This window comes from Marmota marmota, unplaced genomic scaffold, assembly GCF_001458135.2.
Source record: "Marmota marmota marmota unplaced genomic scaffold, marMar, whole genome shotgun sequence".
NCBI classification, from domain to species: Eukaryota; Metazoa; Chordata; class Mammalia; order Rodentia; family Sciuridae; genus Marmota; species Marmota marmota.
The window spans coordinates 35798780-35823892 of record NW_025999968.1 but is presented as its reverse complement, the minus strand read 5'-3'; the positions used below and the strand labels follow the sequence as shown (position 1 = coordinate 35823892).

Here is a 25113-nt window from a genome sequence, read left to right as displayed (position 1 = left end):
TGATAGAATCCTGGGCAGTGCAATTGGATTACATGTGCCCTTGGATTAATTCCATGGTATTATTGGAAGGGAGAATAAACAACTTTTTCCTAATCTGAAGAATCCATTATGAAACATATCTAAAAGACAATGCTGAGAGCATATGGATAGTTCTCAAAATCTGGGACCTGTGGACAGGCTGAGTCTTTCCCCAAATCTTTGGCAATCTTCTTTTTAAGGACAAGAAAAAAATCTATTTTGGATATAAATTAAAATTTCCTATAAGGATTACAGTTATGTGTTGCTAAAATTTAATTATGCAACATCCAGATTGAAGCAGATGGACTTGGAATAGTTTGGCAAAGAATCAAAGGGATTTTCTTGGTTTCAATATATTGCGGTATAAAAATAACAAAAAGTGTATTATTTTACATCATTGAAGTCAGATTTTATGTTAAAATAAGAAATTCAAAAGAAAGAAGAAAATAATAGGAAGTGAGGAAGGGATCTCTGAACACATATCAGCCTAGTCACAATCAATGACTCGAATTGCACTTTTCGATAATTTTTAATTTTGCTTATTTTGTAAAACCATTAGCCTAACCTGGATGAAAGGTTATGATCTTTGCTACCAGACAGCTAGTTTTTCACTTTATTAGGTGTTTAGGTTTTGTACTTGACTAAGATATGTGTTGGCAAAGGTGATGGAAATTTATACTGACATTATGAGGATAAGTAAAATATCACCAGTAACCCCTGAAATACTTTTATGTGATTATAAAATATTTAAATTTTAAGACATATACACTTTGAAAAATTATGCCTTAATGTCATGTGCTACTTACTGTGATTTTTTATTATTCAAAAACCATGAAGTTTGGAAATATCAGTAAAGTCTTCAATTGAGATAAAAAAGATTTACTAAATTTATTTTAATTCTAAACAAAGTTTTCTTTCTTGAAACAGTTGGCACATGTTTGTCAGAAAAGCACTTAATTTTCAAGTGAAATGTTACTATATTTTCTTCAACTTAAAACTCAGGCTTCTAATATATTATATTAATAACTCTATATAATGTACCAAAACACCATCTGTACATAGATACATAAAATTATTGCATATGAAAATGATCAGTACTTCAAAATTAATTCATTGAAATCAGATACAACATCTTCCATAAGATTTACCTTACATTTTCTCTCTCAAATCCTTTGGGGAATAAGGTAAAAAATAATTTTTTAAAAAATGAAGTAACAAGTGAGTCACTCTTCTCTGATCAAGTCTGTTAATGCCTCACTTACTTTAATTTTCCTATCTTCTTTTGTAGGTAATGACCCATATGTTTGATTTAAATGTGATGTTTCTACATTGTATGGTAAACAATCTTATATCTAGAAAAAATTCAACCTGAATAGATAATAAATGATGATGTTTTGGCTTTAAAAAGATCCTTAAGTTTTAAAAAATTATCATATTTTTGTATGTTGTGATGTGTAAGGGCTTTTTTAAAGTTGATCAATAAAAGAAAATACTTATAGTATTACAGTAGTCCTATAATGTGAAATATGTTTTAAATTAATCCCAGAAAGCATAGCCTAAATTAAGAACATAGATTATTTTATAGTAACATATGAATTTAAATGAAGAGTGTGTCTTTGATTAAGTTGGGTTAAGTATCTGATCTTATAATTTTCTCATCTGTACAATGGGAATAATATCAACTACATAAGACTTTTATAGAAATTGAACAACATAATACTTTTTTTACATAATACATTTTTTAAAGACTAGAGAAATTCCTGAAATATTGTAGTAGATACTCAAATTACTATTATGAATCAAACATTTGACTTTCCTAATATGAGCCTTGCCATTATGAGCATAATGGAAAGAGTAAAGAACAGAGTTGAAGCTTTATGGTTTATACCATATCATTGAGGAATATAGTTCAAAAATTAAATATGTAATATCTTATATGTCATATTGTACATATTGCCTTCATATGGTTATTTTCTAGTTCTTGGGGATGGCTAACTTGGAGGTTCAATCACAAAGCAGGCTATTTGATCACCTTACTCAAATTAGGGTAAATTATAGTCACCCACACATAGTAATCTCTACATGTATTAAAATATATTTATCTGATAGGCATATTTTGAGTACATAATAATATCATTCCAAGTTTTACATAAAAGAAGCCTAGATTTCATGTATATTTCTATATTCAGCTGCCTGTTTAGAAAAGAAATAACTCATCCTTGAAAGAAACTGAAGCCAAATCCCCATTTGATTCTTGTTTCTTAAACCCTCTGAATTGATGATGCTGGGGGGGTGTTCCGTGTTCGAATCCATTTTTGGCTTTTGTCTTAATGGAAAAAAATTAAAAACCAATTTTTTTTTTTGGATTACAGTAATGCTAAACTGACTCTTCAACAAAATTAAAGTGAGAAATCTATATCTTATACAGACAGTGCTTACTAAAATGTGTTGTTTAAATGAAATATGCACATTTTCCCAGGACACATCAAATTTCTCCAAAGTTGGTGTCTCTGTTCCTCTATTTAGTGTTATTCATATTGAATTTATGATCCTTACCATTGCTGATTTAGCATAAGAGTTTTAGTCATAATTCTGAACTGTTAGGATAAGATTCGTATAATAATCATCTGTTTTCTTTAGTCATATTCCATAAAAAGCGGCATGTCCACAAAGCATTCTTTCAAAAACTAGTTTATGAACTTGTCTTTGAGGAAAGCAGAAAACACGAATTCCAAATTTCATTTGTTGCAGGTATTATTCCATAATACAGATAATATATAGCACAAAGTTGATACCAGCCTATAATTACTGGTTTTGTTAGTTTTAGTAGGTAACTATGAGTACAAAATGATAATGCTTGGCAAAAATGCCCACTAAATATAGCCCAGTGATTTGCCTGAAATAAAACTCTAGTTTGTATGCCATCATTGGTCATCCTCTCTATTTGCTCTCCTTAAGAGAAAAAGTAATGTTTTTTTGTCCTAAGGACAACAGTAGTGGGTGGGTGTGTCTCCTCCAACCTATCTCTCCTGCCTCCCTCCTCCACAATTTTTCTGTCTATAGGTTACTTAAAGACATAGTTTGTGAGTCTATTCTGTATGAAATCAAATATTTTGCCTAATAAACATAAAAAGACTCTTCCAGGTGAAAAGTTTCAACGTTTTCCTTTCCAAGATCCATCTTCAAATTAAAGGTCTTGTAAATGCATGGCTTTGTTAATTCCTGCATTATTTTATTAGAGAGATTCTATTATCAAAATTTTTTGTTGCACTCATATTTTAAAAATGCAGATATGGTGGTGGGGTACATTATTTAGAGGAATGAGTTAGAATTTTTCATTTCTGACTTTTAATCTAGTCCAAGTGTTTGAAATCAAAGTTTGCTGGGTGGTGGCAACACACACCTAGTAATCACTTTTATTAGAGGAAGCTGAAGTTGAACGATTGCAAATTCCAGGCCAGCCTGGGGAATTTAGGGAGACTGTCTCAAAAATGAACTCAAATAGAAGTTTTAAAGAATTATCAATTATTTTTCAGTATCTTAGAGAGAGAAAAGAAATGTTAACCCAAAACATTTTTGGATTTTCTAGACCACAGTATTATCTAACAGACCTCTAAGTCCTTAGGGGTGTGGAAAGGCATCTTGGAGAACTTGTTTCCCTTTAATGGTTTAGTCGTGTTTTTCCTCTACATAGTACAATTTAGAATCACTACTGTGCAAATTCAAATGGTTATCTTCAGCACATTAAGCCCCCCACCCCTTTACAACCAAATACTGTAGATCAAAAGTGTGCGGAAATTACTCAATGTTCATGAGAAGAACGGCTTACAGTTTTTGCAAGACTGATTTATTATACAATTTTTAAGCATGCTGGGGTTCCATAAGAACTCTCCTAACTGCCTGAATGTCGGTGACGATTTTTTAAAACACGCAGCATCACGCCTGTGATAGGGAGGGAAGAACAAAGTTAAGTGGCTGCACCAGAACCTTTTCAACCAGACAAAAGGCTCTTCCTTCAACTTCCTTAAACGTAGGGGATCTTTCCTAATATTTTCCAGTAGGGGGAACTAAAGACTCACCACCCAGCATTAGCTAGGCTCTGGGAACTGCGTGAGTTCCTGTAAACCGCCTTCTAATCATCGGACAAGCATCAAACAGATACCAGGAGCCTGTGATCACACGTGGGCCCGGCCACACCGGACGCACCGGGGCACCACAGACATTGGCATCCCTTTGATCAAACGTGGCCTCTCTTAATCATCACCGGTCCCGAATGACATTCACTCTGTAGATTTTGCCGTATTTTCGCGGTGTTATCGTCTCTGGGCAAAAATCCGGCTCTTTTAGAGCAGCTGGTGTTAGCTTAGTTAGGTTACCTAGATCTCCCAGATCAGAATCTGTGTTTACCAAATTTCCTTTCGGACGTGCCCTTCTCTGGAGTGTAAAGGCTTTGGATATCCCCAGCCTCCAAGCTCTTAGTTTCTCGCTTTCCCCATCTTCTGGTGAACTCCCTAGCGTCCCACGATCCCGCGTCAAACTCATCTTTGAGAGGTCATAAGGCAACTGAGTACTGTAAAAGGGGATGCCACCTCTTCCTTTGCCCCCAGCGCCTGGAATTCTTTAGGGCTATAGATCTTGGCTAAAAGGAGCTGGTAGAGGTTAAAGATTTCTCTCCCACGCCCCCCCCCACCCCCGTCTAGGTTTTTCCCCACTTCCTAGTGTCTTTCATAACCATGTAGGAAGTACCAGCACACCACCTTCCCACTCCAAAAGGTGGTTTTATTTCCTTCCTTTCTCCCTCCTGCTCAGCTTCTCATTTTGCTAAAAGGTGAAGAGTGAGTGTTTGTGTGATTTTTACGCGTAATGAGGCTGCGCCCTGGGTCCTAGAGGATGATCTTTTTTTTTTTTTCAGAAAGCGTGTGCAGCTCCAGCAGACGGAGGGATGAATAATTAGAAAGGGCTTCCATGAAATCACTCACAGAGAAAATTACCTGCCCATTAAACGGGACGCGGCGAGGAGCAGGAGGCTAGAGCCCACCTATCGCCTCCCGAGGCGGGAAGGAGGGGGACGAGGAGGCGCAGAGAAGGGGAAGGAGTTGACCGGTGGCCCCGGTCCTTGGCAGCCAGCGGAGCTCCAAATTTGTTAATTTCCGTCCCCCTAGGGCTCTCGACTCTCCAGACCCCTCCACAGTCCCCGGCGGTCTGTTGCCCCTGCACGAGGGGGTGGCGGAGTCTGGAGGTGGAGAGCTCAGTGCACCCCCTCATCCCCCCACCCCTCCCCGGGGCAGACTCCCAGCAGCTTCATTCCTCCCCTCCCCTCCCNCTGGACTGTGCGCTCCTATTCTCTCCCGCTCCTGGGTCTTGGGCTCACTCGCCCAGGGCCGCTCTCGCCCTGTGCCGCTGGGTGCACAATCGCTCAGAGGCGGCACCGCCGGGTGGCCACAGCCTCAGCCCTGCCCCTCCCTCCCTCCCTTCAGCCTCACCACGTAGGAGTTCGGATTCTCCACCCGTTTTCTTTCCCTTTTCCTCTCTTTTGGAAACGAGAGGTGGAGGGCGGCAACAAGGCTGCTAAGGAGAGGCCCGCCTGCAAAGTGTTGCTTTGACACATCCTTATTATGGAAGTTAAGTGAAAAAAACAAAAAACAAAAAACAAAATCCCAAAAAAACTCCGGGACGTGTTGCTGCTACGGAGAAGGAGACGGGGAAAGGAAACCAGTGGGCAGGCCAATGGTTTCTCGGCAGCTCTCTGGCAAGTTTGTGGAACACTTTCTAGGAATTAGGTCTTTTTCCTCCTCCTTCATCTTCTTGACTTCTGAAGAAAGAACTTGGCTTTGGATTGCAATGGAACCAAAGGAGAGAGGGTTAGACACACTTGAGTAATCTCTCCGGCTGGGGTAAATTTGTGGGAATTTAGGAATCAGAGTGTGGAAATACAGCAGCCTTTGAAGTGCCCTCCGTTAATTTGGATGGATCTAAGCGTGTCCCACTCAAGAACTGGACACCAACCCCTTGATCTTGTGATTTGCTCTTCTTGATTCTAAGTAGTATTTAGAAAAGTCTGAACTTTGGACCTACCTCTTTCTTTGATACTTATTTTTGTACTTTTGCTCTCTGGGATTGGTTTCTAAAACAATCTGGATCGTTTTTAATATGTCAAAATGAGTCTGCTGATGTTTACACAACTACTGCTCTGTGGATTTCTATATGTTCTGGTTGATGGTAAGTTAAAAACGCTTTTATCCTTTTTCGGTCGTCCCACTCCCAGCATTTCTTTCTGAGTCTGATGTGGGTTATACATAAAATGACATTATGTCTGCTGGTCAGTTTGGCCAGTCAGGAGTTCTCTAGGGGCAGAGGTTTTAGGTCTTTTGTTTCTATACTGCTGCAAGTGGAACATGTTAATAGTACCTATTGTCGTTATTTTTGTAATTTACTTAATTAATTGAGAAATTGGATAACAAATGATGGGCTCTCAGCTTTGTTAGGAGAAGAAATATCAAAGTGAATATCCTGAAAGACCCTAATGCCTAATGTGCCTGCTCTCTGTTTGGTGTTTACCCTGATATCTAAACTTTGGTTTAGAAATTCAAGGGAGGAACTATTGTAACAGACACTCTGAGGCAGGTTCAATGGGTCAGGAATTTGAGATTGGATATCACAGGGATCAATGTGTATCACCTGCGTGCCAGTGAATGCTATCCTAGCATGAAATCAGAATGAAGAATTTAGACCACAGAGAGAAAACTGTCAAAAGTGAGACTGGGCGAGGCTCCAGCAAGGGGCAGATGCAGGCATGGAGCACTCAGCTCAGTCCCCAGAGGGCAAACACAATGGGGACCTGAAACAGGTGCTATAGGTGTCTCCCTCTAGGTTGAGTCAGTCTGTCAAGCAGATAGCATTCTGCCTCTGATTCTCCTGTCTTTTGTTCTGATTCTGTTTCATGGGCTATTTTCATAGAATGTCAGTATTTTGTGAGACTATTACAAAACCTTTTTTGTAGCTGTTTTTAATGAACTGTGGAAATAATAATAAGGAAATCTTTTTCTTCAATGGAAGAAAGTCAAACAGATATTTGGTATTAGCCTTCTGTGGACTTTAAATTTATTTTATCAATGGAAAATATTGATAAGAACACCCCTCCCCTCTGGAAATAGGGATTGTAATACTTTTGTTTTCAGTTATGAATTTGTAAGAATTTGAGCTGCATTAGTCCAAATATTGGAGTCATCAAAATAATGTGTTGTCACATAAACTTTCCTTTAGCATTTGCATTGTGGATAAATTCATTATTTGGGACACTGCCCATTTTTATCCATCTGTGGGAGCTAACTTTATTCCTGGCAGTTGCTGCATGGTATCTAATGTATTGGACTGAGAAAGGAAGCCTTTCTATAAACATGAGGCAATACAGATGAGTTTACCTACTGTCAAGTGGCTGTATTCAATCATGGACTACATGAGTACCTATGCCCCCCAGCAACAGTAGGCAAGGGATGCATGTGTGCAGGCTGCTTCTTTTTCCCTCCTAAGTGATCATTGTGAATTATACTGGGGCAATATCTATAATCATATGTATAATCATTCTCCATACATTTTCTTTTCTAACACTTTTACCTTTACAATATATTTACATTACCATAATATAAAGATTTACATATTTATCCCAAGTGTATTTGATCATGATAAGACTTTGGTATAGCCATTAAAATAGTATGTCCTCATAAGCCACAATTTTACATACTTCAGCAACAGAAAGGCATGCATAAACTATGTATTAGACTACAGAATTATCACCAAGTTTTTTTAAATCAACTGTGTCTCTAGAAGGAATACAATTAAATTGCTCAGTGGAGGTGACAGAGGGAATCAGAAGAGCTCAGTGTTACAGAATGTAATTAATGTACCCGGGTGTTTGGAGGTATATGAAACAAATGCAATTAACCAGCTTGCTAGAACAGCAGTAGCAAGACATCATTTCTTTCTTTCTCTCCCTCCCTCCTCCTTTCTTCCCTCCCTCATTTCATTCTTCTCTTGCTCCTTCCTTCCCTTCTTCCCTCCCTTATAACCCTCCCTCCCTTCTTTCCTTACTTCTTTCCCATACTCCTCCCACTTCCTGCTCCAAAGACACACCTAGAACCTTTGTTCTGATTTAACATTATAGGATCAGGGGTCATAATTTGTCTGGGCCATAATTATACAGCAGAATTCATAGTACATTGTGGAAAATACCCAGGGGTAGAATAGTTTAGACTGAAGAGGCAATGTTATTTTTTTTTCTCATGTGAAACTAGTTTTGTATGTAGCATCTGCTATGTTGAAATCAAAGGAAACTGTGGACACTTTTATTGAATTAGTATGTAAATCATATGTTTGACATTGGATTGCCTTTGGATACTTCAGAATGATGACAGCTTCTCCATGGGGATTGTTGAAATTTGGGATGTGGACAACACTGCCCTCTAGGCTGTTTGGATACCTTGGGACTCAGTGTTCACATATATAATGAGGAAGCTGGTTTGTAGGATCTGTAAGCTTTGTTACTTTCCCAGGATGCTGTGATGTCTATTTACTTATTATCCTTCTTGGAGGTGTGTGCTGATTCTCCACATGAATTTCAAATTCCAAGAAGCTTGTACCATTTCAAAGATATACTGACTATCCTTGTGCTAGACACAGAAATTAATTTTATTCAGTGACAAATGATACATAGATTTGCATTGAAATTTGCTTGGTGGGTTATTTATATGTGCATTTTTATAGTGTTTGAAAAAAATGTTAAGAGTTTTGCCTCCTTATATAAGATATGTGCTAATATTATTTATGATTTTTTAGAATCCTGTCCCTGTAGCAATCCATAGGGAATAAATATTATGTTAGTTGAGAATATTAGTTGAGAACAGCAGAAAAACTTTTCTGCTTTGTATGTAAAGAAAAAATTTTTTCATTTGGTACAGATTAATTAACCACATTCAGATTTTTCTCTATATAGGAGAATACATATTGGGTTTAGAGTTGTTTTCTATATTTTCTTTGTTTTTAACTAATAATGGAGTTTTTCAATCATTTATAATAAAGCAATTTTAACTGTCAGACTTTATATTATCATCATGAATGCATACCTTGATCTGTTTATCTAATAGTTTTAAACTATTTGTGAAAAAAGTGTTTTTTAAATGAGAATGGATTTCTCATCTTTACTCCTTTTTTTAAAATGGAAATGGCACATGTGATATTTGGGGAGATAAAGATAATGCGTGTGCAGAGTGCAGATGTATAATCTCAAATAGGTTTTTACATTTTGCTAAAGTGCTCCTTTCAGTAATGGGCTCATTATTGTGGCCATATGTAGCCAATTTCAAAACTTAAATGGCATATAAGTAACCTGTAATGTGTTCTTGCAGCTATGCAGTAATGTCATGTTTGAATTGGCTTTGTTTGAATAACCTTTGATGCTATGCAACATGTGGACCATAAACCAAAAGGATTTCTTAGAACATTAAACAAGGATATCTAAAAGAACATTAAAAGTCATGGTTATACAGAAGGGACAGTTCTGATCATCTCATCTCTGAGCAGCTTGTACAAAATTGTATCTTTGATAATAAAAATATGGATATGTGAGCACATTGCATAAATGTGGATACATATATAGTGATGAAAGAAGCTTGTGTGTGTGTGTGTGTGTGTGTGTCTAGTTCTATCTGCTTAAGAAACCTAATCTGTTAGACATTCATTTACTTCCAATGTGCATTTTGGTCTCTGACAAGTATTAAGAGAGAATTTTCATCTTATTTCTTTCCCTTTTCTTCTTTTTCTCATCCTCCTTTTCCTTCCTTCTCCTCATTTTTCTGGTTCTTTTCCTCTTTCTCCTTTTTTTGAATCTTGAGAAAGGAATTAGAGAAACATTTGAAGAATATAAGTGAGAGTATTTCTTGAATAATACTTAATAATAATAGAAATAATAATAATTGAAAACTTGCAGTTAAGGGCAATATATTAATTATGTTTTAACTTTAGGTTAGGTGTATCCAATTAGGGTTTTGGCTTCCTTGCTTTTCTGCCGTAGTCTGACTGGGCACAAGTCATGAGCCACTCAAGCAGGAACAAACTTTATTTCCGAACTCCACCAGCACACTCCACACACGCTCCCCGGGAAATCTCCTGAACGCCACCCACGCGGCTCCTCCAGGAACACACCACCCACCATCCGGAACTCCCCCCACCAGGCTGCACGCACACCCACTCTCCAAATCCTGCGAGAACTCCAGGGGAACTCCAAAGTAGTGGGCACCCAGGCAGCAAGAGCCGCCCTATACCGGACAGTAAAGGTCTAATATACAAAATTGAATCAATCCAGCATCATCTTAATGGCTTGCTTCTCAACCATTACTTCTGGCAAAATGCCAGGGGCCATTCTGACTCGGCTGTGGCTCTCAACACTTTTCTTTAAAGATACTAAGTTTATACAACCTTGTTTTTTATAGACCTTATATTTTTCTAGTTTAGATAAACAAAAGTCTTCATATCTGAGTTTGAGTAGAAATAGATACTTTATAGAGTACCATTTCACAGATTTTGCTTAAAGAAAATAATTTTTCTTTCTTAATTGTGTATCTAGATATAGGCCTATCAACATAAATCAGTACATTAATATGAATATTTATTTTAATCTCCTTTTGAAAAATTATTGAATAAAGAATGAATCTGGGCTGGGGTTGTGGCTCAGCGGTAGAGCACTTGCCTAGCACATGTGAGGCGCTGGGTTGGATCCTCAGCACCACATAAAAATAAATAAAATTAAAAAAATTAAAAGAATGAGTGGGTGACTGTAGTCTTTTTTAATGTTTTTTAAATTTGTTTTAATTAGTTATACATAACAGTAAAATGCACTTTGGTACAGCATATGATTTCTCATTCTTTCAGGTTATACACAATGTAGAAATGATTCTAGTCTTTTAAGGAGAAATTTCTAAAAACTCTTTCAATGTTTAGCAAGGTGTTTATCATTACCATAATAGTCATGTAATATGCCATCTAATGAGTGGCATGCTCACCCAAAATACCTGTCCCTAACTGAAAACAGCATTGAAGTAACTTGGGCCTCAACTTTCTTCTTCATGTTCTTTGCTGACTCATGTCCTTAGCATTTATTCTTTACTCTATTGGAAATGCTCTTACCTGGATCTTTGTATTGGTTAGTGAGTCTTTCAATTGATTTATTTAAGTTCCTGTTTCAATATGTCTTCAAAAATAAGGGTATATAAGTCATTTTTTTCTGTTACTACAAAAATGCAAAGACAAAAGGTTTATTTTGGCTTATACTTTTGGAGGTTTCCATTTGGGATGGGTAGACTGCAATGCTTTTAGGCCTGCGGTGACCCATCATGGTGGGAAGGCATTTTTACCTTATGGCCAGAAGCAAAAGAGAGGAAGGGGACGTGACTGAGTCCCCCTGTCTCCTTCATGAGAATGAAACCAAAGACCTAAGGTCTTCCCATTCTGCCTTACCTTCTCCTAATAGTACCAACTTGGGCTTTTGGAAAAAAAATCCAGATCTAAAATTTTTCCCCTTAAGACACAATTGAGCTACACCCTTTATCTTTATCTTTCTTAAAATATTTCATCTTTCTTGGAAGTGTGTTTGTTTGTGTGTGTGTGTGTGTGTATCAAAAATTGTGAAGAGACTGACATTTTAACTTATTTGCAAACTAAAAAGAGCTGCACGAATAGCGGCAAAAGACATGAGATTGATGGGTCAGAGATAATGGTCTTTATTAGTCATGCCACAATAAGCAGCATGGTTCATATTTGTGTTGATTTGCTTAGTCTCTGGGGGGGGGGTGCAGAGATAAATGATGCATACATAGTGGGTTTTTCTCACAACCGAAGAACCCTGAACTTGGAACCTGAATATTTATAATAGGCAATAATGTAACTTGCCCCACCTATGCCTTGGGTAGCATTATTATCTTGACCCTTAAGGAAATCTGCCTTCTCTTCTCAAAGGGGACAGTCTCTATTTTCTAAAATCTGTGAACTCTATTTCAATAAATATCTTCGAAAATACAGTTTGGAAGAAAACAGTAGTTAGTGCCTCTGCTAGCAAGACATGCAGAAACAAGAAGATCAGCATGTTCTCCCCCAGGTAGAGAGGTATGGACATTGGTTTGTTTATTGTCTGTCTCTTCCTCTTAGTGACTCCTCCACTAAACTGCTAGGTCAGGGATTTAGGAGTCATGTTTATCAATGAACCTCTAGTGCCTAGAGCATTGAATGACACATAGTAGATAGTCAAATATTTGTTGAATAAATGCAGCTGTGATTATGGAGTAATTTTGACATGTTGATTTTCATGCCTTAACCCAACACATGAGATGTTTCCCATTTGAACTAAGGTATGTGTATGTGTGCATGCGTGCGTGTGAGTGTGTGTGTGTGTGTGTGTGTGTGTACAGAAACTAAGAAATATAGCTTACAAACTATATATTGACTCAAATGATACCATGATTTCTGGTTATTTAAAATTTTGCCTTTTGCATAGCAGAACATACAGAATTGACCATTTGGTTTGATATACCTCTTTCCAGTCAAAGAAAGGTTATTTTCTCTCTTGATTATTTTCCCATTCACTCTTTCCTGATCCCAACACCAGCACTGCTGTGTTTTTTAACAGACTGTTGAGTGTTATGCATATTTTGATAAGGCATTTTTCAGATGATTCTGATAGGCCTTAGTAGGACCATACACTCTCCCTTTCTCTGAGCAACATGATGTTACCTAGCCTAAGATATGAGACTTTCTTCTACATTTATGGTAGATTTCACTTTCCACTTAAACATTAGCACCAAATAAAAATTATTTCCTTAGTTTGGAGATGGAATCAAATATATTATTCCTAAAATTGGTCCCCAGATATATAGCTCCCAAATAATTGAAAAAGAAAAGGAACATTAAAAGTAATATCCCCAGTAATGGACATCACCCTGTTCTATCTGTTCTTGTAATCATCACACCCAAGGAGCTGTTTACCATCCTTGACACTGAGTTGAGATATACTCAAGAATTTGGCAAGTGGAGCCTTCTTTGCAAAGTTACTTTTGGTTTATGAAAATGAATGGAAGCCTTAACAGGAAAATTTATTTTTCAAAAGTAATGAATGTCAGCCTAGATAATTCTCTGAACTTTGGTGTTTAAATCTTTTCTCTTTTTCTCTAGTAGATTTGCAGAGATGTAATTCATATACTGTAAAAATTTACCTGTTCAAAGTGTGTAGTTCAGTATTTTTAGCATATTAACAAAGTTATATAATCATCACTAGAACCTAATTTTATAATTACCTCAAAAAGAAATCTTGTACTCTGTTCAGTGTGCAATGTGATCTCCTACCATAGGAAACCACTTGTCTACTTTTCTGTTTCCATAGAATTATCTGTTCTGGACATTTCATGTATATGGAATAATGCAAATCATGACATTGTGTGACCAGTTTCTTTACCAGAGTGTAATATTTTCAAGGGTCATTATGTGGTAGCATGAATCTGTACTTCTTTTTTATATTACTGAATAATATTTCATATCATTTATTATTTAGCTTATAAACTGTGAACTATTATGGAGATTGCTGCTTTGAATATTCATGTACCTAATTTTTATATAGACAGTGTTTTTCATTTTCTACATTTACCCTAGACTGAAAGTTTTGGGTCATGGCAACTCTAGACTTAACCTTTTGGGGAACTGCATGACTATTTTCCAAAGTATCTATATAATCTTACATTCCCACTAGTGGTGTTTATGGTAGATATTTTAATTTAAAGAAATTATTGAATATCCTTCATAAGTTGTATCTAACATTTTACATTGAATCTATTTTATATTACAAAAATATGTATTTAATTTCCAATAGTCCTAATTTCTCATTGGTTTGCTAATTGATGTTTTTCAAATCTTTAGTTGCCCTGTAGGGTTTTATGAATACGGTTAACAATACTAAACCGGTCACTTTTAGCAGAGATCTCAAAAATATTAAACATAAATCATACAATGTGATCATCTCAGAACTAGAATAAATACATATAATCATGTGGCACAAATCTCTATTATTGGGACACATGGAGAATTGAAGGTCAGAGATTTTTATATTCCTTGTCCCAGAACCCCTGGCTACTTAATGATGGAGCGGAATCTAGAGCCTAGGGATGTTTTATGTCTATAACATACTTGTCTTGTGAGAGACTGTTTCTAGTTTCCTAGCCCTAAAACTTTGTAACAGGAATTTCAGTGTGCTGTTTATACTGCATGAAAATGACAAATTGTTTTCCTAAACATGTCAGTGGGAACATCAGCCTGGATATGTTGAGGTTATCATTTGATTCAGCACATGCTAATTGAGTATCCATTTATATACAGGACAACTTGCTGGGTTCTGTGAGGACCATAATAACTGTAAAATTGATTCCATCTTTAAGGATATTCCTATTTAATAGGGCAGGTACCAAATGTTCAATTCACCAAAATAAAAGTAGTGTCCAATAAATGGGGGTTTGATGACATTCACGGCAGAGTGTGAGAACTTCAAGAAGGAATAGGTAATTTTAAGCTTATATTATCTAAGAAATGTCAGCACCCATGTGTTTCTTCACCTGGGCCTCAGAGGAGCAGTGGGGAGTTTGATGGGTGAAAAAATTAGAAATTGCATTTCAGCAAAAGGAGGAGAAGGAAGAATGTCATGGACAGGACAAAAGCATGCTAAAGGGAAAGATAGGAAATCTACTTTGGTTGCAATATTGTTTGTAGGGAAGAAGCATGTTATGATAATTAAAAGACTGTTGGCAAAGAATATTGAGTGAGTTTCAACAAACAATTTAAACTCTCTATGCCTCAGTGTCCTTATCTGTAAATGAGGCATGGTATCAATGTCTCTCTGAAACAGTTGTTATGAAGAATAAATGAATATATATAGGAAAATAAATATATTATTCTCTGAATGTGACCTGATGTTTTATAAGCACCATCTAAATGGTACTAGTATTTTCATTATCATTCCTCACTACTGTGAACAAGGAATTAACTAGAAGAGAACTTTGGCTGTCAAACTTTTTGGGAGCTACATTTGGGATACATTTCTATGACAATTTTAATATAATGTTTTTCAAGCATGAGTCTTCAAATGACTGATGAGAATTTTTGCTGCCTCTTAAGTGGACTCATCTGTGACCACACCTATGCAGCTGTGACAAACGTGCTATGACATGTGTGTTTCCATTGCATCATTTGCTGATTGCAGAGCAAATGGCATTCCCAAGTGCATAGTGTTATGAATGAAAGGAATAAACAAGGGGGACATACTGCAGATAGCAATTTTTGTTAACAAATGGAATATGCTTGGATAATGCTGCATTTTATTTCATGTCGACAGTTTACATTCTATCCAGAATATTTTACCTGGTGCTTTTGATGTAAAGTACCAAGGAGATAAATCTTGTATAAGATCAACTTACTGAGTTCTAATTTAACACTCCTACTATGGAAAATATTTTTAAAACCCAATATTGAGCCTCATTTTCTATTTTTCTCTAGATAACCCAATTTTGTAGTATAGACATTGATTCTAATAATTACCCATTATTCAGATTTGCATAATGAGTGTTTGTGTATATCAGAAAGGATAACCTAAATATAACAATATCATGACTACTAAGGAAGGGGCACTCCTTGGGTGACCAAAAGGTCTGGACTTCAGAGTCAGTCTTTCTACCTATTAATTGTATGGTCTTGAAACCTTACAAATTTCTTTCTTTTTTTTTTTTTTTTATAAAGATGAGATTTTACTGTGTACTCTCCAAGGTCTGCCTCAAACTTAAATTCTGTTTTCTAAGTAATTTTATTTAATGCTTTATTGTATGTTATCATTCTTGAGTACATTTTAAGGAGAAATTTTGGCCTAGAAAAAAAAATATTGAAAAATATGCCTAAATATGCATCTTTGAAAATTATCATGGTCTATTGTCCAATCTGCCTGCCAAATGTGAGCTCAATGACATGGATATGAATGGTGGGCAAATATCACTAATCTTATAATTCACATCCACATTTGTTCATTAATGACCCGTAGTACTTACATTTTCTTTATGAATAATGGAAGTTAAAAAAATAATACTGCTAAAAAAATAATAGTCTTCAGTCATTGTGTTTAGGTTTATGACCTCTTAACTAGAACCATATGCAACATAGTAGCTATAGCTCAGGAGGGTTAATAGCCATTTTTAAATTTCTGTGGCAAGGATTGATGTGGGATCTATTTCCCCTTGTTTTTGGTCCCAAGATTTTTTGGAAATTAGCTGTAGAACATGAAATATAACAACAATCCCAGTACACTGCTTTTGAGTTTAAACAAGGATCACCTAGTTAAAACCAAACTGGAATTAAGAGATTTGTCCAAAACCTCTGCCATATTTATAACCAATTAAAATGTTCATAAGTACGATCCAAAAGGGGAGAATTTTTGACTTTTAAAAAAATTGTCAGGAATCTTTCTTTGTAAAGAAAAGTTTATAAATCTTTATAAATCAAGGTTAGAGCTATACTTTAAAGTTTTGCAGTGTATATTTTCAAATACTAGCAAAGACCACAGTATGGTTAGACTAATTTGTTTAACTCTGCCTCCTAATCATAGAATATGATTTTTGGTATTGCATTGAATTAAAGAAATTTAGGATGAATCTAGAAATAGGCATTCCGTTGTGTTTTATAACTTTGATCCTCTGAATATTGTTAAATAACAGTGTAGTATCGAAAATCAAGCCCATTTTTGATAAGTTAGAGAGGGCATTCTTCCACTTTCTCCTCCTAGATAGCCAACAACAGGTTGGTTGTTGTTAACCTTTATCTGGCTTGCCAATCTTATTATGTATTGGAAAAGAAATTGGATAGAGAACAGAGTATAACTTTTTTTTTTTTTTTTTTGGTACTAGGGATTAAATACAGGTACTTTAGCATTGAGTCACATCCCCATAACTTTTTTTTGTTTTATTTTGAGGCAGAGTATGACTAAGTTTGCTTAGGGCCTCTGTGGGGCCTAAACCTTGCTGAGGCTGTCCTTGAACTTGCAATCTTCCCGCCTTAGAATTCGGGGTCCCTGATATGACAAATGTAATTCACCAGGCCCAGCTTGCCTATAATCTTTTGCAAATAAAACCAGCTATGACATTCATCAGCATTTTATTTCCAGGCAAAATGGACTTTCAAGAGTTAGAACACATAATTTGATGTTGTGGGAACAATTTTATCGACTGCAATTTATTTCATTTAATCTCAAGACTTAAAAATTGAAAATGCAAAAATATTTCAAGGGTGCTAATGCCTGCATGCACAAAACTTAAAACTGTCATTCAGTGGGGATTCATAGCCTCCTCTTCTCCTCCAAACATGGTCAATGCTGCTTAAAAACTTCACCGGAGAAGTGCTAAGAGATTCAACGGTGGTGTTTTTTCCATGGCTCTTATGAAAATAAGTAAGTGGTTTTGTAGTTAAGTAGTTTTTAAGTGCTTCAGTCCCACTGTTGTGATTTGAAACCCTGAATAATGTCAATTTTTAATACAACATGAAAGAAAAAAGAATTTGGGAAAATATGTACAACATGTGAGTACATATTTTGGGCAAACAAGCTCTTATCCATCTCACCCCCATACACAGGGCTGTAAGATATGAATTAACTGAGGTGTTTGATGGTTGCTGTCTATTCACAATTCAACACAGAATTTCATTTCAAGAACACTTTCCAGACTATGAATTTGTATTGTACTTTTCTGTTAAACTCCTAACACCTGTGATGTTCATCCATTGGATATAATGAAATCCTCCAGATTTGTGATTCTCTCAGTAAATGTGTCTCATTATGTTAAATTTAAATTCCAAGTTTGTTCAACTTTTCAAAAGGAGTTTTTATCTTTTGAATCAGGAGCTACACATGGCATGCAAATAAGATGACCAGACAAATGCTCTTATAGGCTCATCTTTATCAGGATTTGCTTCTAAGTTTTCTAAACATGGAGTGCTTTGGGAGTTTCTGAATATTTTTTTTTTTTTTCATTTGAAATGATCCGGGAGATCCAAGGATATGTCTGGGAGGGGTAATCTTTGTGAACTGTAAGGGGTCAGTGACAGGGTGCATTATAAAAAAAAAAAAAAAAAAAAAAAACAACTGAACATTTGAATGAAGTGGATCAGCCTAGTATCAGACACTCAACTATATAGCAAATAGACAAGCTGATATTTAGTTCTATGGATTGTTAACATTCACATAAAACAGAATTATTTAGCATTTACTGAATCCTTTTTGATAATCAATTTGGGATCAAATGCAAAAGAACATGTGTCTGCTTTGTATGACCCCAAATTCTTCCGTTTTCCCTTTGAGCAGATGACATGCCTTCTTTGCTGACTGATATTGGTTGCTAGGAGAAGTGCACTGGTTTGGTCCCTTCTTATCCAGCAGTAAAACTAAAGAGTGTATTGAGTGAGAGAAAGAGGCAGAACATAGTATAGGCCATGAATCATGACTTGTCTCTAATATGTCCACTTTGCTCCAATTTTTTTTCTTTAAAAACTTTTGTTTTTACCAATGATGCTTTCTTTCAGCCATTATCTATAATCCTCCTGGAGCCTAAGGGGACAGGGTTGCTAAAGAGAGGCTGTGCTGCTAAGAGTCCACTCAAAGCAGTAATAAAAGCCTTGAGAGTTATTCATGGGGCCACATGAGTGAGAAAGCCCTACTCCGTGAATAGCATCAGTCAGCTGCCTTTGAGATCGGTGATTAATACCTTCTGTTTGTAATGGGGGGGGGAGGCAGACAAGAAAGTTTTTTATACTACTTTGGCCATTTTGCAAATTATATATTATACAGCATCAAAGCTTTAGACAAAGAAGTTACTAAATTTACAATATCTGCAATGTTCTTTTTAAAATGTAGTGTTTTACAAACTGTTAATTGTGACTACTGTCAAGTGAAATTGAAATGGTAAAAATATCCCAAATTAGCATTTAAAAAAAAAATCAGCCATCCTTATACTTTGGCAAAGTTTGTGATGATACTGAATTGAAGAAAACATGGTATTAGTGATCATATTCAGAATGTTTTCTAGGCACATTTCTTTTACAACATTCAAATAGCATTTTTGTTTGTTTGATGAAGAAACTAATTACAATACTCTTGAGGATGTAGAGAAGCATCTAATGAGAAAGTGTTAAGGGTGGCAGGTGTTAGTTTCCCATGAGCACTTGGATGTAAGGAACAGTCTGTGGTTTACAGAGAAGTTGTTATTTATATGTATATATGTGTGCACAGTAGGCTTTATCTATAGGACAGTTTAGCATTAGGGACTGGAGATGGTATCAATATAATCCCATTACATCATATCTTTTGATCACCTTATATACACACCACAGTTCAAATAAAATGCTTGAGGTTTAGGAACCATGTGGTGCATCGATAGAAAAGTTTCCAGTTTTGGTGGCCTGTTGTGTGTCAACTAGATAATGTAAATTGATGCTTCTCTAATCTGTTTTTCAGCATGATTCTAATGTCATGCATATTGTTAATATTTAGATAGTAAATTAAGCCAAACCTTAGTGTTTTTTAAAAATAATTCCCATTTTCTCTTTATTTTACATTTTTATTTTTGATGGAGCACCCTAGTGTGTTCCTTGAATACATTCTCATGTTCAATCAAAAGTGAATACTTTTATCTGACTCTGAGAATAAACAACATTTAAAAGATTCTGAATGATGTTCTTATAAAATGTTTTCCACTCTGTGGAAGTGAAATATCTTGTTAAGAGGTGGTAATACCCAAGGGCAATCAGAGATGAAATTGTAACGAGTTGGTGAGTGATGTCTAGAGATCAGCTTTAAGTGAGGTCTGATTTAACATCTTTATTAGTGATACAAAGGACAGAACAAAACGATAAAGAAATTACATATCTCATTATTATAAAACTATCGTTCTTTCCCTTCCTCCCCTGAAACCACATGGAATGATTCACAAAATTTTAGGAAGAAAAAACTCTTAAGAGAGTAAAAGCTAAAGCTTTATTTAGCATATATATATAAACAAATCCTTCAGGGAAATAATCAGAAATCTAGATATCTAACTAGAGGGAGAAGCCAGCAAAACAATAAGGCTGAAAGGGCCCAGGGGATAAGTGTAGGAGTCGGGGCAAGGAGAGAATGTGATTCAGATTAGAAGTGTACTATCCCAGTTTAAAGGTCACGAGATTATAGTGCCCATTTTGGTAGTTTTGCATCACTAACTAGGGAGAATCCCCTTCAATGAATGTGGCTTAAGTGCAATTGAAATACTTCTTTCATTTTGTGTTTCACTGCCAGAACATGAGAGAGGTTTTGGCAGAAGAGACACAGAAGTTAGTACAAAGATAGAGTCTTCAGAAGGATGACCGCTTAAAACCAGAGAAGGCTGCACTCAGTATCTCTGTATATACAGGCCTAAACAGATGAAATAACAATACTAACATGGATTCTAGAAGACCTTTTTAAATATTGGGATGGGGGGATTTGGCAAAAATGAAACCATATTCAATGTATTTTGCCACTCACATTTTAGGACTTGTCACAAACCTTGTGACAAGCTATGAGCTGTACTTAGGTGGAAAATACTCATTGAAAATTGTTGACTTAAACTATAGGAGATGCTTAATATAATGTCGCATTGTAGTTCAAAGGATAATTAGTAAACAGCAAGAGTCTACTATATAAAAAGATGAGAGTTGTAATCAGATGCATTGGTTGAACGGAACCCAGAACATAATCCTCTTACTACTTTCAACATTAACAAAATTTTATTAGATGGTCCTGTGTCCTTTGGGGCTATGCAATTTAAGAGAATGTGAAAACTTTGGCCATCTCTATTCTGTAAGAAGCTGGAAAATGGTAACAGGAAAATAGTATCTAACATTGGCAACATAAGTTCTTTTTTTTTTCTGTTTTTCATCTGGTCCCATTGTTTTGAATAAATTAATAATAGAAGGCAAAACAATGTTCTGTAATTTGATTTAAAAATCAACTTTCATGGTTTAAAGTATTTTCAGATATTCAGTAGCTGTCACATACAAGCTGGTAATCGGCTATTGTTTTATATCATGAATGATAAGCCCAAGAGAACAAAAAGAATGTAGAGCTGGTGCCAGCCCTCATCAACTCCATCTTGTTCTTACAGTCTCAGGGTACCTCTTTTACCATATTCATCTACTTAATACTGAGTCTCTCAGAACTTTTCTGTTAAGGGTAAAAGCTGTAACTAGTTTTAGCATGGCCAGCTCTGGACTTCTGTCACATTATTCAACTCTGCTTGTAGTGAGAAAGTAGCCAATATGCAAATGAATGAGCAGAGCATGTTCCCATAAAATTTTACTAACAAAAAATTTGATTATTTATTATAATTTTTGATATCATAAAATAGTATTTTTTGCTTGCTTTTTTTTCTTCCATTTAAAAATAAAAAAGATATTTCTTATGAGTCATAGCAAAAATAAACAATGGGCCAGATTGTGCCTGAGAGTGGTAAGTTTCTGTTAAGAATATACACTGGTTTTGTTCAGTAAGAACTAGAGGAAGAAGGCGTGGGTGGGTAAGTGGTAGAATGGAGTTGGAATCCTGATATATTATTTCTTCAGCTTCATCATGATTCTTTCATTCTTTCCATAAATATTTAAGCTAAATATTTACATACTTGGTTGTGTGTTCTTTTTTTGAACCTAAGGGCGCTTAACCACTGAGCCACATCCACAGCCATTTTACTTTTTATTTTGAGACAAGGTTTTGCCAAGTTGCTTAGGGCCTCGATAGGTTGCTGAGGCTGGCTTTGAACTTGTGATCCTCCTGCATCAGCCTACATTAGTTGTGTTATTTAGGTCCCAAGATGACTTACCTACAGTCTCTGGCCTCAAAGACTACTATAGTTGAGACATTCACACAGTTCATTGAGAACCTAAAGGGTTGCCCAGAGCCTTCTGAGAAAGCTCACCTGGCAGGTAACTTCAGCAGCATTGAGAAGAAAAGGAAGGTTGAGCTCCCCCTTTCAACAAGTGGTTATGTTGCTGGGAATGGTGTGGAAAGGTTGCCAGAGGCATCAGATTACCCCTGGTTGGGTACAGGGGCAAAGAGGAGAGCCCTGGAAATGTGTTTGGAGGTTGTCTTGGGAAAGACTTAGTTATGGATGGAAAGCAGTGAAATTCATCAGGAAGTTTTAAAGTGGATTAATGTTCTTAAAAACATAATATATGCCCTCTACCAGGTTGTTATTAAAGATAGAAAGACCAAAAGGAGAGAAAACCCTTTGGGAATGAAATGGTGAATTTCCAACAGATGTTACAGTGGGGAGACAGACTGAAAAACTATGGTGGAGGGAAATTTGACAGAATTGACTGGATGCAGGGAGTAAAGGAGAAAGTGGGGGTGGGGGTGGGGTGCAGGGTAGTGAGACAGCCTGAGGCTTCTAGGGCTTCAAATTGAGAATTTGGGAAAGTGAGTCCGAATTAACATATTTGCCATTGCATCTGTCTGTCTTTATGGGGAAATTATTTCATCCTATCCTTCCCTGCTGTTCCTCTAGAGTTGAAGATATTAGATCATTTGCTATTTGTGATTTCTTTACTGTTCACATATTTGGGCTAGTGTACGTTTGAACTCAACTTCAGATTTGCATGAAATTTAAAACTAAGGCTTTGGTTCCTATATACATGCTTTCCATTGAAAGATTCAAATAGTTTTTTGTTTTTTTTTTTTTTTTGTAGACAGTGTATGGCATCTTTAAAACCCAAGAATAATTTCATAAAGTTTTCCAAGAGAAATCTCTGCCTTCTGTCAGTATACAGCAAGATTCTTATTTATGTCTTAGTCCATTTTATATCTGCTGAGTTACATTTAGGAGAGTTTTAAGTTCGATGAGCATAATGTATACTACATAGACAGTTTTTATGCAGTGGGAGAAGCCCATACAATGGTGCTTCAAATTCAATGTGTAGTCCCCTCTACCAGCATGGTGGTGCATAAGTCTATCAGCCTAGGATAAAGGCCCATAGATGTACCAGTTGAGATTCTCTGTTTGCTGCACAAGGATGTGTTGTCTCCTTTCCCCCAGTCCTTAGACATCTCCATATCACTCATTTTTTAATTTGTAGGGGGGGGGGTATGAGAGAGAGAGAGAAAATTAGAATGGAGCTAGTAGCTCAGCAATATGGAAGTAAAAATAAAATGAGCAGTGAGAGATAATGGAGACCAATTCTGAAAGCTTCCAATCATTTTTTATTTTGTCAACTTCACATTGCTATCATGCTGTGGAACTACATCATAGCCAACATTTGAAAACACATGGGTACTGTACCTTAACATCACTATAGTCAGCAATGAGAAGAGTCCAAATTGTGCAAAATCACATCAGTGTATGTGCACATGTGTCCACATGTGTTTGAAATCTGGCTCCAGAGTAATACAACAGCAGTGAAATTAGAGCCATAATAATTAACTCCCAAATGGCGCATGCCTGTGATCCCAGAAGTTCAGGAGGCTGAGGCAGGAGGATCATGAGTTCAAAGCCAACCTCAGCAAAAGTGAGGCACTAAGCAACTCAGTGAGATCCTGTCTATAAACAAAATACAAAATAGTGAGTGCCCCTACATCCAATCCCCTGTACCCCTACAAAAAAATTAAATCCCACATGTTAATTTGGGAATTGTGGTACAGATATACACAGATACGCACTCATTTCTTTTCTTTCTTTCTTTTTGCTCTTTTGAAAAGAATTAGCTGACACAAAATAGTCACTTGGAACTCATCATTCTATGATTTCTATATACCACTTTTTAATTTAATTTTTTTTTCTGATTTTCCCTCTTTTCAACTTCTGCATTTTCTGACTAAATCCTGTTGCCTCTAGTAGTCATCATTCTGTAACAAGGAGCATTATAATTTATATAATGTTGAAAAAGATGGTCCTAATATTAGGGATCTATGCATACAATTTATTTTTCTGATTTTGTCATCTGGCCAGAAAGTTGTGTACTATATTGATGAAGGGCTTTAATTCTAATAATAGTCTGTGAACTCAGCAGGGACAACTTTGATGATGAGGCATATAGAAATGATTAGAACTATCCAAAATCTCATAATGAATTGATACTAGATATATAGATGCCATGAAAGAAAATATGGTAGACTATTTTTCCATTTTACCTCAGTGGTATTACTCTATAACACATTATTCTTTCATAGTATTTTACAGTACCTTCAATAATTCTGTGTAAGGGTTAAAACGAGTTTGATAAAATGAATACTTGGATGCCTCAATTAAGCATAATATATCCATATATGACCTTAAGTAAATTGGATTGGACTGTATCTTAGGTGATATAAATGTAACTAAACTACATTTGTGTACCCTGGGAAACTAATTGAAATCAGCATGTTACTTTTCTTATACCCATTGACATTTGGTTTACTTATTTAAATTAATGTAACCGTTAAGAGCATTTCTTAATTTTGCTCTTCTAATTTTATATTGCAAAAGTAGGGAGGCTGAGGCAGGAGGATTGCAAGTGTGAGGCCAGCCTTGGAAACTTAATTGAATTTTGAGACCCTGTCTCAAACTTAAAACAACAACAAAACCCCAAATTAAAAAGGCTGGTAATTTAGTTCAGTGGTAGAGCATACCTGGTTTCAACGCCCAGTACCACAGTAAATAAATAAGTAAATAAAAGTAGGGTCAAGATAACCAGAAGAATATTTATAAGCTGAACTTTGGCAAAATATTAATTATGAGAAAACATAGCTTTTCAAATAGCTGCGAAATATATTATATTAAAAGGTAGATGGAGAATTTGAACTGTCCTTATAGTGCACAGTATTAATAATAAGCCTTTCATGAAAGGATTTAGAACTTGGTTTTTAGTCATTTGCCTCACACAAAGAGAAGAGTTTCCTTTGTGGGAAATTAGATCATCAGAAGACCTCAAATATTTGAGTAGCAACTTTGTGAAGCTACACTCAGTCCAAACAAGTTCCAAGGAGATAAAAGTCCTCAG

At 36.0% G+C, this 25113-nt stretch overlaps 1 protein-coding gene across 21 annotated transcripts in view; it reads left to right on the top strand.

Annotated features, from left to right (window-relative positions):
- Nucleotides 1-25113, top strand: part of Robo2 (roundabout guidance receptor 2) — a 1565243-nt gene that overhangs the window by 1011355 nt on the left and 528775 nt on the right. For 2 of the 21 annotated variants that reach the window (XM_048803925.1, XM_048803920.1), the window contains exon 1: nucleotides 5346-6237. The exons of the other annotated variants lie outside the window; for them this stretch is intronic. In XM_048803925.1, coding sequence (XP_048659882.1) covers nucleotides 6177-6237 — 61 coding nt within the window. In that variant the 5' untranslated portion in view covers nucleotides 5346-6176. Of the gene's footprint in view, nucleotides 1-5345; nucleotides 6238-25113 lie in introns of those variants that run through there. 21 annotated transcript variants of the gene reach the window in all.